The 17,659-nt window shown below is 40.1% G+C and overlaps 1 protein-coding gene across 1 annotated transcript in view; it reads right to left on the bottom strand.

Moving 5' to 3' along the window:
* Positions 1–17,659, bottom strand: part of LOC107685794 (arginine--tRNA ligase, cytoplasmic-like) — a 59,795-nt gene that overhangs the window by 23,563 nt on the left and 18,573 nt on the right. The window contains exons 3-6 of the mRNA XM_016482514.1: positions 9,664–9,852; positions 9,394–9,502; positions 9,206–9,306; positions 8,983–9,104 (exon numbers count right to left, since the gene is read on the bottom strand). Coding sequence (XP_016338000.1) covers positions 8,983–9,104; positions 9,206–9,306; positions 9,394–9,502; positions 9,664–9,852 — 521 coding nt within the window. The remainder of the gene's footprint in view (positions 1–8,982; positions 9,105–9,205; positions 9,307–9,393; positions 9,503–9,663; positions 9,853–17,659) is intronic.

Raw genomic sequence — 17,659 nt, forward strand, 5'->3', positions numbered from 1 at the left:
ATGATTATTGTGATGGGGGCCCTGCAGTAAGTCATAGCCCCGGGGCCCAGTGCGGTCTTAATGCAGCCCTGATTGTGCTGATATCTTATATCTAATTGTGCTGACAGCTGACTCCTGAATTTTTTGATATTCTTCATATTCTGTGTGGTCAGTTCACAGCAGTGATAGAAATTAATTATTTCCAACAAGTTTCATGGGCATTTTTATCTTTAAGCCATTTTTTCTAAAAGTGTGCACCATCTTTTGAGTCAAATTCTTGCATTTGGGTTGTTACCAAGCAAATGAAATCAGTATCAACAAAATTGATCTTTGCAATGCAGAGGAAACACAGAAGCTGCATTAGAAGTGGCATTTAGATGTTTATTACTGTTTAATGCAGCTCTAAGGGACATGGAATACTTCAGCCTGCAGTTACAAATGCATAAATAATGTTTTGATATTTTAAACAAAAAACATTTAAAACTAATGTTTGAAATTATTTTTAAAATGAAAAGGTACCTTAAATGTGAAATTAAAACCGCCAGTAGGTGGCAGCAAGTCACTGTTAACTGAGTCATTATGATTGAACCGAATCATTTAAACAGTTGATTCATTCAGGAACGAAAACACCGTCATGTTGCTCAGTGATGCAAAACAGCGCTGTGGCTGTTTTTGAAATTAATTTTGTTGGAGAAATAGAGCAAAAACAGGAAATATGGCGTCTAAAACGTAAGACTCTTAATATTAACGTCTTGTGTATTGAACTGTTGTATAAAATCAATATCACATTTGTAATCATGCTGACTTTTGGAGAAAAAACAGCACTCTTCGTGTTATATTAACTATATGAAATTATATAAATATATAAATGTTCTGCCCCATATCTTGAATTATATAATTCTAAATGCATTTTAATAGACTTGATTCATGCAGTGAAAGAACGCACTATAAATGCGCACGCACACTAGTTTTCATGAAATCATAGCCTTTTGAAGTTTAATCATCACATTGAGCCATATCACAATTCTGGTCTTTCCATCCCCAAATTTAAGACCTCTAGAAAAAATAATTAAGACTTTCTTGTACAATTTAAGACATTTTAAGACCTTAAATTTGATACAACTAAATTTAAGACTTTTTTTAAGACCCACGGAAACCCTGTTTAAGGCTATCTATTGCATAAGGGCAGCTTTAGGAGCGGCTGTGTTTGCTCTGAAGTGCTGTGTCTTCTTCTCTTGAATTGCATCCAGGAGGGCTGAATTACAGTCTTGCGCCCCACTGGTCAAACCGCATTATCGCAGGCTCTTATATTAGGTCATATGAGATCAAATGACTACATGACAACAAAAATATTTGTCGACAATTTTTTGTCGATGTTGTCGATAATGTCGACTAATCGTTTCAGCCCTATAACATTACCCAGAGAAACAAGTGTTAATGATAAATCCCCTGTGATGTTTGTACTGGCTACTGTACGTATACAGGCCACCAGGGCACCATACAGACTTTATCAAAGAATTTGCTGATTTTCTATCTGAGTTAGTGCTGGCTGCAAATAAAGTCTTAATTGTTGGTGATTTTAATATCCATGTTGATAATGAAAAAGATGCATTGGGATCAGCATTTATAGACATTCTGAACTCCATTGGGGTTAGACAACATGTGTCAGGGCCTACTCTCATTGCCGTAATCATACTTTAGATGTAATACTGTCACATGGAATTGATGTTAATGGTGTTGAAATTCTGCAGCAGAATGATGATATATCGGATCATTATCTATTCTCGTGTATACTCCATATAGCTAAAGCTGCCAGTTCAACTCCTTGTTACAAATATGGTAGAACCATCACTTCAACCACAAAAGACTGCTTTGTAAATAATCTTCCTGACTTGTCTCAATTCCTCAGCATATCCAATAGCTCAGAAAAAAAAAACATGGGTCGATTTTTGCATTGGTCTGAACTCTGAACAAAACAACAGTTTTACTGAAAATGCTCATTCATTCTCTGACAGCAGGTGGAGCGTTTGGTAGAAATATAACGGTTTCCCCGGTAAGGGCAGAACAGCAGCGCAGCACCGGACTTTGAACATGCAGCGCTCATGTTTATTTCATGAAATCATAGCCTTTTGAAGTTTAATCATCACATTGAGCCATATCACAATTCTGGTCTTTCCATCCCCAAATTTAAGACCTCTAGAAAAAATAATTAAGACTTTCTTGTACAATTTAAGACATTTTAAGACCTTAAATTTGATACAACTAAATTTAAGACTTTTTTTAAGACCCACGGAAACCCTGTTTAAGGCTATCTATTGCATAAGGGCAGCTTTAGGAGCGGCTGTGTTTGCTCTGAAGTGCTGTGTCTTCTTCTCTTGAATTGCATCCAGGAGGGCTGAATTACAGTCTTGCGCCCCACTGGTCAAACCGCATTATCGCAGGCTCTTATATTAGGTCATATGAGATCAAATGACTACATGACAACAAAAATATTTGTCGACAATTTTTTGTCGATGTTGTCGATAATGTCGACTAATCGTTTCAGCCCTATAACATTACCCAGAGAAACAAGTGTTAATGATAAATCCCCTGTGATGTTTGTACTGGCTACTGTACGTATACAGGCCACCAGGGCACCATACAGACTTTATCAAAGAATTTGCTGATTTTCTATCTGAGTTAGTGCTGGCTGCAAATAAAGTCTTAATTGTTGGTGATTTTAATATCCATGTTGATAATGAAAAAGATGCATTGGGATCAGCATTTATAGACATTCTGAACTCCATTGGGGTTAGACAACATGTGTCAGGGCCTACTCTCATTGCCGTAATCATACTTTAGATGTAATACTGTCACATGGAATTGATGTTAATGGTGTTGAAATTCTGCAGCAGAATGATGATATATCGGATCATTATCTATTCTCGTGTATACTCCATATAGCTAAAGCTGCCAGTTCAACTCCTTGTTACAAATATGGTAGAACCATCACTTCAACCACAAAAGACTGCTTTGTAAATAATCTTCCTGACTTGTCTCAATTCCTCAGCATATCCAATAGCTCAGAAAAACTTGATAGTGTAACAGAAACTATTGACCCTCTCTTTTCTAGCACTTTAGATATGGTTGCTCCTTTACACTTGAAGATTAAGGAAAACAGTCCGACACCATGGAATAACGAGCACACTCACGCCTTAAAGAGAGCAGCCCGTAGAATGGAGCGCAGCTGGAAGAAAACAAAACTAGAGGTATTTCGTATTGCATGGCGGGAACGTACTTATAGAAAAGCTCTAAAAACTGCTAGATCTACTTTTCATCTCTCTTAGAAAAGAACAAACACAACCCCAGGCATTTATTCAATACAGTGGCTAAATTAATGAAAAATAAAACATCAACAGACTTACACATTTCCCAACAGCACAACTTTATGAACTTCTTTACTTCCAAGCAGTACCGCCGCTCCCTATACGCAGAGTACGCAGTTTGCGTAGGGCACCATCTCCCAGGGGGGCACCAACCCAGTTGCTCAAAAAAAAAAAAAACCTTTTGTTCTATATTAATATTAAAATTAACATATACACATAAATTAAAATATAAACATGAACATACACACACACACACACATATATATATATCTATCATTATAAAAAAATGCATTTTACGGTGAACGCAGTAGGCAGTAGGCTAAGCACACGACGCGTTATTCCCGCACCCGAGACCGCTTGCACCTCATGTTTGCGGCTGAATGCAAATGATCATAATTGATGGACAACTACCCATGAAAAGACATCAGCAATCTGGCGCCGAGGGAAAAAAAAAAAAAAGATGAAACCCGTGCATCACTTTCAGGTACATTCATAATCCTGTGAAACTTTTTTGCCTGTTGACGTTAATAACGTGTTTTAATGTCATTAATAATTTAACCACCAACAACGCATCTAATATTCTTTCTGAGATTCCATGTTCCCTTACGAAAATTAGCCTTGGTTTTACTATGAATAAAACCAAAAATCATGGTTCTTGTTAACCACAAATTAACCATGGTTTTGTTACTTCAAATAATAGTTTACAAAGAAGTATTAGGATTTTTTTTGTTTTGTGGTTATAAAAACAGACCTAAACCAACAACAGCCTTTAAAAGTACTTAAAATGCATTATATAAAAACAATGAGGCAATAATGATACATGTCAATGTTAAAATAATGAAACAATGTTAAAATACATAATGTAATACAAAATAAACGATTTATGTACATTACAAATGCTTGCAAAGGGAGCCAAAGGTCTGGTAATTGCTACTGTTACACTTACAGAATGATCAAATCCTGGTTTAATATTGACCAAACATTTAGGCTAATTCAAATATTCACTTAATCTTTCATTTATGGCCACATTTTTGAAATAGAAATGCTACAGCCTCTATAATTACTTCAACAAAAACATTTTCATTTTTGGCCACATTTTTGAAATAGAAATGCTACAGCCTCTATAATTACTTCAACAAAAACATGTGGACATCACAACCCTTACAAAAATTAACCATGGTTTTATTGTAGTAAAATGGCTTAATTTTCTTTTGCGTGATTTTTGAATGCTTGAGACTATAAAATCAATCAGACAACTATATTAATAAAATCATAGCCATAGGTAACTGTCTAGAACTACAATTGTAATTTGTAAATAATATAATTTAAATAGAATTAATTAATTAATTTACTTTCATATTTTATTAAAGTTTTATTTTGACACCTATAGTAGGTGTTTGTTTTTTTTACTTCCATAATATTTGACGGAGGGGGCACAACAATACAATTCTGCTTAGGGCACCCATTTGGCCAGCAGCGGCCCTGCTTCCAAGATTGATAATATTAGAGATAAAATTCTAACCATGCAGTGGTATCGCATCAGATAATGCACTATAGATCCCCTGAGGAACAATTCCACTCATTCTCTGCTATAGGACAGTAAGAAATGGATAAACTTGTCAAATCATCAAAACCTATAACATGTATGTTAGACCCTATTCCATTTAAGCTACTAAAAAAGGTGCTTCCAGAAGTCATAGATTCTCTTCTGAATATTATTAATTTGTCAATGTCTTTAGGATATGTCCCCAAAACCTTCAAAGTGGCTGTTATTAAGCCTCTCATTAAAAAAAAAAAAAAAACACAACTTGATCCTAGAGAATTAGTTAATTACAGACTGATCTCAAATCTCCCTTTTCAGTCTAAAATACTAGAGAAGGTAGTATCCTCTCAGCTATGTTCCTTCTTAGAGAAATGGTATCTGTGAGGATTTCCAGACAGGATTTAGACCGAATCATAGTACTGAAACTGCTCTCATCAGAGTTACAAATGACCTGCTCTTATTATCCTATTGTGGTTGTATTTCTCTATTAGTGCTACTGGATCTTAGCACTGTGTTTGACACTATCGACCACAACATTCTTTTGAGTAGACTACAAAATTATGTTGGCATTAGTGGAATTGCATTGTCATGGTTCAAATCTTACTTATCTGACCGTCATCAATTCGTAGCATTGAATGACGAGATATCATGTCGATGACAAGTACAGTATGGTGTGCCACAAGGCTCAGTACTAGGACCGTTGCTTTTCACACTTTACATGTTACCCTTGGGAGATATCATCAAGAAACATGGTGTCAGCTTTCACTGTTATGCTGATGATACTCAGCTCTATATTTTTTTACGGCCCGACGAAACATACAAATTCGCAAAGCTAACAGAATGCACAGTTGATATAAAAAACTGGATGACTAGTAATTTCCTACTGCTAAATTCTGGGGGAAAAAAACTGAGGTTTTAATTATTGGATCAAAAACCTTCGCATGTAACAACCTAAAACACTGTCTAACACTTGATGGCTGCTTTGTTAATTCTTCGTCATCAGTTAGGAACCTAGGTGTGCTATTTGATAGCAATCTTTCCTTTGAAAACCATGTTTCTAGCATTTGTAAAACCACACATTTCCATCTTAAAAATATATCTAAATTATGACCTCTGCTCTCAATGTTAAATGCAGAAACGTTAATTCATGCGTTCAAGACCTCAAGGTTAGATTATTGCAATGCTTTATTGGGTGGTTGCTCTGGGCACTTAACAAACAAACTCCAGCTGGTCTAAAATGCAGCTGTTAAGAGTTCTTACTAGAACCAGGAATTATGAACATATTAGCCCGACTCTGTCAACTCTGCACTGGCTCCCTATTGAACAACGAAGACATTTTAAAATCTTGCTAATTACTTATAAAGCCCTGAACGGTTTATCTCCTCAGTACTTGAGTGAGCTCATATCACATTATTGTCCTTCACGTCCGCTGCGATCTCAAAACTCTGGCCATTTGATAATACCTAGAATATCAATATCAAATGCGGGCGGCAGATCAACCTACCTAGCGTTGTTCGGGAGGCAGACACACTCTGTCAGTTTAAATCTAGATTAAAGACCCATCTCTTTAACCTGGCATACACATAATACACTATCACATTTCTATCATTCAAATCCGTTAAGGCTTGTTAGGCTACATAATTAGGTCAACCGGAACCGGGAACACTTCCCATAACACCCAATGTACTTGCTACATCGTAAGAAGAATGCCATCTACGCTAATATTCGTCTCTTTCATTCTTATTCTGAGGTCACCGTAGCCATACGGATTCAGTCCATATCCAGGTCAGATGGTGGATCTGTCACAGCCCTGAATGTCAGCGGAGACCATGTCAACTAGATGCGCCCCAGAGACAGATCCCCCTGTGAAGACCTCATCACCTCGCCGACCATCGTCACAAGACCACGGGAACCAGACAAGTCCTCTGCACCTGTGTTGCTGCCTGGAATTAAACCACGCCATGCTGGTGTGTCTGGCCAGAGGAGAACTGGCCCCCTGACTGAGCCTGGTTTCTCCCAAGGTTTTTTCTCAATTTCTGTCAATGATGGAGTTTTGGTTCCTTGCCACTGTCGCCTTTGGCTTGCTTAGTTGGGGACGCTTGACTGATTACACAGACACTATTGGAAAAGAGCTGAACTGGATGATGACTAGGGATGGGTACCGAGAACCGGTATTTTTTTGGACCGGTACGTAATTGGGTCAATACCGGACTACCGATAAGTTTCGGGACAAACGGTACTGTTATCGACACTTGCGTTGTTTTATCTCTAAATACTTCAATGTTAATGGCAAAGTAGAAGCTGCTGCTTGTCATTTTTCTTCACTGAATGGCCGACGTTTGCTCGACGTGTGTGTGATATATCCATGCACATGTGCTGTGTGTGTTTGCGTGCAATCAGTGGCGGTGAAACGTTCGAAAGTGTGGGCTCACGTTACAAAACTAAGCGGCACCAGTGTCAGATGCAATATATGCAGTAGTGTAATAGTGAACAAATGAGGCAACACTAGTAATACAATGAAACATTTACTTACAAAACACAACATCTACCTCAAGCAATGCGCTGTATTTACTATGTCTCCCGGCTCCGGCTCCAGCTCCAACTGCAACTCGTGCAACACAATCACATCAAATGTTAATTCAGCAGTAGAGTTACACTCACGTGATGCTGCACTTATTCGCAATTACAAAAGTACATTATTTGCGTGTGCTTTAAAACCTTGCCGGTTAAATGTTTCATTTGCGTGCTGTTCTGACGAGCGCTTATTCAGAGCACGTACACCTGAAGGGTGCGTACACTAAAAGGCCGGTCGAACAGCACCTGATTACTTGGTTATCTTAGTTAGTGACTGATTGCGCTAATACTCTAAAAAACACACAAGGTTTACATATACACACAGTTAGTTAACTTATGTCTAAAGTGAAAGTAAACAGTTGAGAGAAAAACAGATGCGTGCAGCTCTTAAAGCAACAGTACTAAACATGTTGCCGATTGTCATTAAAGGGATAGTTCACCCAAAAATTACAATTCTGTCATTACCGTATTGACCCGAATATAAGACGATGTTTTTTTCTTGGAAATACATCTGAAAAAACGTGGTCGTCTTATATTCAGGGTCTAGACTTTGATATGTGAATAATACACCCACAACAATAGGTGGCGCCAAATACGCATAAAACGAGTGTGCCATGAAATACGTAATGTAATGCGTGTTGTAAAGATCGCGAGTAAAAACAAAAGAAGCAGAAAACCTTACAGCTGCATGGGTCGTGACTGTCACGTTAGCCTGATGGGACCAAACTCTCTTTGTGATTTTAAAACGTAAGACAGTACCCAGATTTGAAGACTACAGTAAGAATTAACTTCTACTGTTAATAAGATTTTGGTAGGCTACTATTAGATGGATAGTCTAAATGTCCTAATTCAGATGGGCTACCTGTTTTTTTTTTTTTTAATGGTATATCAAAACGTGTATATTTTTTCAATGTGATTGTTGGTACATTTTACCAGTTTTTAACCATACTTTTAAAACAAAAATTTAAATAGGAAAAATATGCAATTTATTTATATATATAATGATTAATGTTTGATGATTGCGTTATTTTACATATGCATCTACTTATGTATGCGATCGCTTGTTTCTGCTTCTTCACCATGTTTTGATCCAGAAGATGCGTAATAGCACCTCCTGCACCAGTGAAAACAATTACTGGGAAGTGTTGTCTTACAAATGACGGAAAATTACCTCAATGGCAGGGAAAGAGTTAAAGTCTACAGCAGGGGTCTCCAACCCTACTCCTGGAGAGCTACCGTCCTGCAGATTTCAGCCCCAACCCCAATCAAACAAACCTGAACCAGCTAATCAAAGTGTTCAGGGCTACTTTATAATACAGACAGGTGTGTTGGAGCAAGGTTGGAACTGAAGTCTGCAGGACGGTAGCTCTCCAGGAGCAGAACTGGAGATCCCTGGTCTACAGTATTGCTTTAACAACACTGAGTTCATGTTTTCATAAAATATATCTCACAACAGAGATTAAAATTGGCTTTTTATTTCTGAAACCCCACTTTTGCGCTCCACAAATAATATACACCAACCTTAGCACTTCATTACCCAGGAACTCAAAGAGTCGACACATGCTGTCTCCAATAATTGTGGACCGCAGGTGACCCACATGCATCTCTTTGGCAATGTTAGGTGAGGAGAAGTCCACAACAACCTAAAAAAACACAAATGAGCTTAAAGACCACTGGATAAAAATGCATTGTAGTTTATACCACTATGCCGTGATGTATTTTACCGCTACAGTGAAACTCCTACCTTCTTTTTCTTCTTCAAAGATGGAGGCTGCACTCCATTCACAAGCAGGTTTGAGAGGAGTTTAGAGACAAACATTCTTTTGAGATGAACGTTGATAAACCCTACAATCCAATATGCACTTGATTATTTATCAATCTTTGAAAGTAGGGGAGAAAATGGTCTTGGTATTTATGATATTCTGAACAAACCTGGCCCTGCAATTTCTGTTCTCTCAATTAACTCATTGTTGGGAATGTTTTGGACAATTTTCTCTGCTATCTCCCTGGGGCTGACCTTCTGTCCTTTAGCTTTCATCATCTTAAAACAAACACATTCACAAAAATAATTCACTTTAAGTGGACAAAAGGCAACATTCTTCAAAGCATTTCCTTCTGTGTTCAACAGAAAAAAGAAATTCAAGCGTGTTGGAGTGACAAAAAAGGGAGAAACAGACGAGTTTACCCGAAAATGAAACTGACCTGAGCCATTGGCATGGCACTATTACACTGGTAATCACCAAATTTGGCCTGCTGGTTAAGGGTGACCGTAAGTGGAGCGTTCTCTAGGCCAGGGTAGGCGGTACTGATGGCCTCCCCAAAGATCTGCTGCAAACACTGGTTGATGTTCAACATCACCTTGCCGTTTTGGCTCATCTCCTCCTTTAAACTCTGAGGAAACACAGTGGAAACACAGAGTTAATGGGTGAATTGCAATTGTTATTTCAGCATTTATAGTACATACTATTATAGTATGCATAATAATTTGAAGTAGCGTTTACTTTTATTTTCATTTTAGTTTTTTTGCTTCTTTGTCATTATTATTATTTTTTTATATATATATATTTCTATTTGGCTTTATTTTTTATTTTCAGTTTTACTAATTTTACTATTTCAACAACCTTATTCTCAATCAGTTGGCAAAATGTGATTTATTTTTTTCCATCTTTCCTGACTCGTTTTTCATCTAATATTGTAATGCAGACTCAGAGGAACAAAGGACTGAGATCCATTTAGCTTTATTAGCGAGAACAAAAAGAACAAACAGACAGGCAAGGATCAGTAAGATAGGCAGGACAATAATCATAGTCATAGACAGGCACAGGTTCGAGAAATGCAGCAAACAACCAGGGTAAATATCCATGCAAAGCAAAGTCAGCAAAGCAGGCGCCAAACAGTTGTAAACAAGAAAAACAATCAATGGTCAAAACACAGCAACGATAAACAGTGGAAATAAATGCTTAAAAATGATCAGCCAGGGCAAAACAAGATTTCGAACTGAGTCTAGTGAGTTCTGTGCCTAAATAGTACAGGTAATTAAAAACAGGTGTGTTAGCAATGCAGAAAACAACCATGTAAATGTACCACGTAAATATCCATGCAAACAAGGCAGGTGTCAATGAGTTGTGAACAAGAAAAACAATCCAAGTGTCAAAACACAGCAACAATTCAGTGATGAGTGTGGGGTCGAGGATGTCCTCTGTATTGATCCGGGACCGTTCTTCCAGACCATACCCCTCCCAGTCCACAAGATACTAAAGTAGGCATCTCGACGTCTGGAGTGCAGGAGTTATCCTACTCGATAAGCCATCCACAAGAAGGAGAAATACGAAAGTAGCTGTAGGTGATGAGATACAGGGGTGATTTGTCTCAGAATTTTGAAGGGACTCTGTGGCGAAGGGGGGCGTGGTTCAGCGAGGTCTGTAAAGAGCGACTGGAGAACGGGAAACGGGAGAGAGGACCAGGCCTGGACTATTTATGTTGCCGTGTTATGTTTTTTATGCAGCAGTCATCTGTGAGGGGCTGCCACTTTTACTTTCATTTTGTGTTCATTCATTTATTAAAGTTTTGTGTTTAAATGTTCACTGGTTCCCGCCTCATTCTTCCCGATCTATAAACGATCTTGTTACATTGGTGCTGAAACCCGGGAGGAAAGAGGGACACGCTGTCAGAGAGCCCTCGCTGGTGAGGGGGATAGCGGAGCTGAGAAGGTCGGGCAGCATGAAGGAGCGGAGACCGCCAGTGGCTGCCCAAGGCGGTGGTGCTGGAACGATGGAAGACGAAGTGGGACGGAGGGCTCACTGCTGTGCTAGTAGAGCGCAGTCTCGTGAGTACCCCCCGGCCTGCGAGGGGCGATGGGGCTATGTGACGAGTAGGGTGGGGCCGAGAGCCATGGGAGCGGAGTGAGGCCGGTGGAGTAAATGATAATGAGCGACACCTGCGCCACTCACCGGTCTCAAGTCCCACGGAGGAGCTCCAGAAGGATAAAAGGAGGAGTGACGACAGTGAAAGACGAGAGAGGACCAGGCCTGGACTATTTATGTTGCCGTATTATGTTTTATGCGGCAGTCGTCCGTGAGGGGCTGTCAATTTTACTTTAGTTTTGTGTTTGTTCATTTGTTTATTAAAGTTTTGTTTTTAAATGTTCAACGGTTCTCGCCTCCTCCTTCCCGATCTATGAATGTTGTTACAGACTCACATACCTGGGACTGAGTTTATAGCAGGGTAGATAAAGGCAAAGATCCCAGGTGGAAAACCAAACCCATTGGGCTGGCACACATTTGGGGCTGGGACATTGGTGCTGGCCAGCTTGTACCTTTAGTCTCCTCACTGCCTGTTGGAGAAAGACATGAGCCTGGTCCCAAACTGCTTCACTCTGACAAAGCCGACCAATGTAATACAGTGGGTTGAAATCCCAGAACACTGAAAAGGGGTACAGGCCAGTGGAAGGTTTTTGGAGAGTTGAGCATATTCAGCCCAGACTAGATACCTGCTCCAATCTGTCTGATTCAGATGGCAGTACATCCTGAGGAAATGTGTGAGCTCTTGGTTAAGGCATTCAGTTTGGCTACTGTACTGTGGGTGATACCCTGAGGTGAGGCTGACGTTCACATTAAGTTGATGGAAGAATGCCATCCAGACCCTCTAACACAGGAATCAAAGCCATCCTCTCTCAATGCCATGGAACACCTCCAAAGCTCTATCTTTGCACATATTATTCCCCAAAAAAGATGGCGCTAGTGTCCATGGCATGCCGTCTGTCTCCGTGTTGTCTGCTCAGTTTGTTGTTTGCGATCGATTTATTTATTTGTATATGCTGTCGAGATGTCTCTGCCTTGCTCGTCTATGATCGCCAAACACTTTATAATATTAGAGCTTCTAAAGATACAGTCTGGAAGATATGTGTTTGGAAACCATCAAACTACGGGCCTTCCACCCTTCCTGGCAGATATACCGGCATTTTTACACCGATCACCATGCGTTATTCCTCGCAAGAAGCTTTGGAGACGACGGGGGAGGCGCGGAGGTGTCCTGGTTAGATTCAAGGCTTACCTGGTGTCCACATGTGTAATGTGTCCTCACGATGGATGTTACGTTCCAGCTGCCCAGCGTTCGCTGGAAATGAGAGGCCGGTGGCTCCATCCGGTCTTCCCCAGCTCGACGGTGACTTCCGAGGCTGACCTGTCGACTGTGTCATCTCTTCCTATGTGGGTTTGGGTCCGCAGAGGTGGTGTGGATTCTTCGAACCTTCGCCCGCTGAACCGTGTGTCGCCATCGGCCAGTGAGGATTCCACTCTTTGTTTGGCTCTGATTAATGCTAGATCGCTAGCTAACAAGACTTTTTTGCTGAAGATTTTTTCACTTCACGTAAGCTGGATTTCATGTTTTTGACAGAAACCTGGCTTTATGCTGGTGAGTTGGCTTCTTTCTCTCAACTACTTCCTCCCCGCTGTGACTTTCTAAGCTCCCCTCGGACCACCGGTACAGGTGGAGGGCTGGCTTCTGTATTTAAATCAGTTTTTCACTGTCGGGAGGTCGCGGTCGACGCCTGCAACAGTTTTGAATTGCAGCTTTATGAGACAAATTTTCCCGCGACTGTGTTATGTGCGGTGGTATATCGACCTTCAAAGTATAATAAGAATTTTGTTCAGGACTTTGCAGACTTTGTGGCGGGGATTGCATTGAAATATCATCGCTTTTTAATTATTGGTGACTTTAACATACATGTGTGCTGTGAATCCAAACCTCTGATTTTCTCAGTCTAATTGATTCGTTTAATCTCACGCAGTCAAGTCACTGGTCCGACCCATGAAAAAGGACATACTTTGGACCTTGTGTTGTCGTATGGTTTATGTATTACTATCAGTGAAATATGTGACATGTATTTCAGATCACCTGCCTGTTTTATCTACTGTGGTTGTTCCCAATTTGGAGATTTCTACCTGTGCTTTTTTCCGACCTTGTAGCCAGTAACAGCCAGCGGCCTCAGGTTATTTTTAATGTTTTTAACTCTCTTGTTAACCCATGTGATTCAGATTGTATTGTGCCATCTTTAATATTATGTGAAAACTTTCTGAAATATTTTGTGGACAAAATTGCTGGTCTTAGTTTTCCACCCATCACGGTTATCAGTGACTCTCTTGATTTCTCTTTTTGCCTGTCTTTCAGCAGTTTGAGCCCGTTACATTCTCCTATCTTTCTGACATAGTTGAACAGCTACGTCCTGCAAACTGCCTCCTTGACAGTATTCCTGCACGCTTAGTTAAAGATGTCTTTGACACTGTTGGGCCAAGCGTTGTATCTTTGGTTAATACATCTCTCAGCTCAGGATGTGTTCCAGCTGTTTTTAAACATGCCATCGTGCAACCGCTGTTGCTACCCCACTGAAATGATGGTCAATGCTCCTTAACTGATGTTTCCGAAAATGTTTAATACGTTGACATTCAAGTAGACACAAGATCTACGAACACACAAAACAAAACAGAAACAAACAATAAATAAACCAAATACGAAACCTGACATTACATTACGCATCATACAATGTACAAAATCATTTACCTTATTACCCTTTTCAGTGAGATGCACAAGTACAATAAGAGGAGGAGTAAAACGCCACAAACTGCAGGTTGCGTCCTTCACAAAGCGTGCACACACACATCCAACTGGCGGAAATGGGTCGCGCTTTATACAGTCCGATTGGCGTGTTGTTCATTTCAAAATAAAAGTCCTTTAGCTGCTCCGTACAAAAGGGTCAACGCAGACTTCATATATTCGGTTTAAAAAATTGGCAGTCGTTTACAACCGCTTCTAAAAAAGAGTAACTTGGATCCTTGAATTTTGTCTAATTTTAGACCTATATCTAAACTCCCCTTTTTATCGAAAGTTTTGGAGAGAGTTGTTTTTAATCAGCTTCCATTATTTATTGATGAATTTAGTATTTATGAAAAATTTCAGTCTGGTTTTAAGCCCTGTCACAGTACAGAAACTGCTCTTTTAAGAGTTTCTAATGATCTTCTTTTAACTGTGGACTCTGGTAACTCTGCTGATTTAGTCCTTTTGGATTTGACTGTGGCCTTTGATACGGTCAACCACTCAATTGTTTTATCTAGACTTGAACAGTGTGTCGGCATTAAGGGCATAGCCCTTACATGGTTTCAGTCGTATTTGACAGACAGAAGTTTTTCTGTTCATCTTGGTGAATTTTCTTCATCTGCTGCCCCTCTTTTTTGTGGCGTCCCCCAAGGGTCAATATTGGGCCCTATGTTGTTTTCTTTGTATATGATGTCCTTGGGGTATATTTTGAGAAAGCACAATATCTCCTTCCACTGTTATGTGGCTGATGTACAAATTTATTTGCCTGTGAAAACAAATGACAAAGCTTAATTTCTGTCATTACTTAATTGCCTGAGAGATTTAAAAATATGGCTGGATCAGAATTTTCTTTGTCTTAATGAAAATAAGACTGAGATTGTTGTGTTTGGTTGTCCTGGGGATTTAAGTGCTTGTGTAGATGCACTTGGTAATTTAGGTTTGTATGTTCGTCCATTTACCAAGAATCTCGGTGTGATTTTTGACAGTGCTTTTAAATCTGAAAAACATTAGTTCTGTTGTAAAAGCCAGTTTCTTTCAACTTAGACTGTTGGCTAAAGTCAAGCCCTACCTGCCACGTAAGGAGTTTGAAAGTGTAATTCATGCTTTTATAACATCTAGACTAGACTACTGTAACTCTTTATATGTTGGTTTGGATCAACTGACTTTATATGTTTGTCATCTCTTCAACGCTAACAGTTAGTCCAAAAGGCAGCAGCTCGGCTTCTAACTGGGACTAATAAGTATGAGCACATTACCCCTGTCTTAGCTTCACTACACTGGCTTCCTGTCTGCTTCAGAACTGATTTCAAGATTTTATTGTTTGTTTTTAAGATTTTAAATGGGTTGGCGCCTGCTTATTTATCAGAGCTTTTACATGTCCACACTCCTGTTAAAACGCTGAGGTCGTCCAATCAGGTGCTCCTCGATGTTCCGAGAGCCAGGTTAAAAAATAAAGGTGACCGAGTCTTTTCAGTGGTGGCACCTAATTTGTGGAATAGTTTACCTGTACATATAAAAACTGCTCAGACTGTTGGGATTTTTAAGTCATTACTTAAGACACACCTGTATTCCTTGGCTTTTATTTCGAGCTGAGCTGAGACATTGTGACATTGTGATGGTTTTACTGTATTTGTCTTGTTTGTGTGTGCGTTTTTCCGGACATTGTTAAGCACTTTGGTCAACCATGGTTGTTTTTAATGTGCTATTTAAATAAAATTGAACTGAACTGAAAACCTCTCTCCTGCTGAACGAAACTATGATGTAAGCAACCGAGAACTACGGATAATGAAGTCAGCATTTGAAGAATGGTGGCATTGGCTGGAGGGGGTAAGACATCCATTTCTCACCGTAACTGATCACTGTAACCTGGAATATCTATGTTCAGCCAAAACATCAAAGTAATAGTTAACCAAAAAAGAAAATTCTGTCAATCACTCACCCTCATGTTGTTCAAAACTCATAAGACTTTCATTCATCTTCTAAACACAAATTAATATATTTGTAATGATATCTGAGAGGTTTCTGTCCCTACATTGACAGCCTAAGCAACCACCACTGTCAAGGCCAGAAAGGTAGTAAAGACATAATTGAAGTAGTCCATAGCCCCTTTCACACTGCATGTTGGTCCCGGAAAATTGCCGGAGTGCCTTCTGTGTGAACTCAAACACGTCCCGGGATTGATTGCGGGATCGATCCCGGGTTGAGAACCTAGTAACATTGCCGGGTTCAGTCCCGGAACGAGCTCTGTGTGAACAAAAGCCAGAACCAGTGCCGTTAAGGGTGTGTCGTAGTGATGATGCACGTTATCGTGCGACTCTTTTACCGGGTGTTTTGAAGGCAGATCAACATTCGCGACGAAAAAATATGTGCAAACTGTAATGAAGCAGAGATCAGGTTGCTCCTCACTATCCGCGCTGAAGCTGAGATCGTTCGCCAGCTTAAGTGAAACAGAACGTGTCACATTACATGTCACATCGTAATGTCACGTGTCTTTACGGGATGTGTGTGAACACACACACAGATTCCGGAAAATCACTGGCAGTGTGAATGAACCACAATCAAACGATCCCGGAACAAATCCCGGGACACATTATCCGTGCATTTTTTTCCGAATTTCTGTGTGAAAAAGGCTCATGTGACTTCAGTGGGTCAACCTTAATTTTATGAGGCGACAGGAATGTTTTTTGTGTGCAAAAAAAAAAAAATCTTTGCTTCTTCATCAATCTTCGACGCGTATTTACAAAAGCACCATGGTGCATGCATGTTCAAAATATTTTGACGTTCGTAATTGCTCCAGGGCCACAGGAACCAATGGTAAGGGGTATTGGAACTTTACTGTTATGTTTTGAGACCATGGGAATCAAGGCATGGACAGAGTCTGTCATCCTTCTTGCCCACAAATACCCCTTTTCCACCAGCTTTAACTGAGTGCTAGTTCAGAGCCAGTGCTATTGCCGGTTCGGAGTTGGTTCGACTGGCGAGCCTAGAACCGGTTTGCCTTTCCACGGGCTAGAGAGCCACCACAGAGCCAGGTCTTACGTCACTGAATATGGCTCATCTTTCCCAGCAACGCTAACGTGGCAGCGCCAAACCCAACAAGCTTGTTCAATATGCATCGGCACACAACACCAAAGCACCGCGAAAGCGATCCAAAAGCATAAAGCAAGTCGTCTGCTTTCCAATCACTCTCGCGGCACCCCGATGCCACACACCAACCGGTCCGCGCAGCGCCAATGCATCCCAAACAAGCCTAAACACACCATCAGCAATGGCGGATGTTGCATTACTATTGATGTTCATGGGTTTGCGAACCTACATCAGCATCCAAACACTGCGAATCCAACGTGTTCAAGTTTAGCTGCTATTTCAAAAATGGCGGTCAAAAGTTTCTGTTCGTCTTGTTGGTCATGGTAACACCGCCCCCAGCCCCTGACGCAAGCGGTTCTTACTTCTATACCAGCAATGTTTTGGTGCTACTTACAAACCACTTTTCCTGGTTCGGAGCTTGTGCTTTGGGTGTCGAAAGACAAAGAACCGATTTGAAACTAGGCTCTGGCTCTGAACCAGCACTCAAACTACCTTGGTGGAAAAGCGTTAAAATAACATA

Source organism: Sinocyclocheilus anshuiensis, unplaced genomic scaffold (genome assembly GCF_001515605.1).
Source record: "Sinocyclocheilus anshuiensis isolate Anshui unplaced genomic scaffold, SAMN03320099.WGS_v1.1 scaffold1195, whole genome shotgun sequence".
Classification (NCBI taxonomy): Eukaryota; Metazoa; Chordata; class Actinopteri; order Cypriniformes; family Cyprinidae; genus Sinocyclocheilus; species Sinocyclocheilus anshuiensis.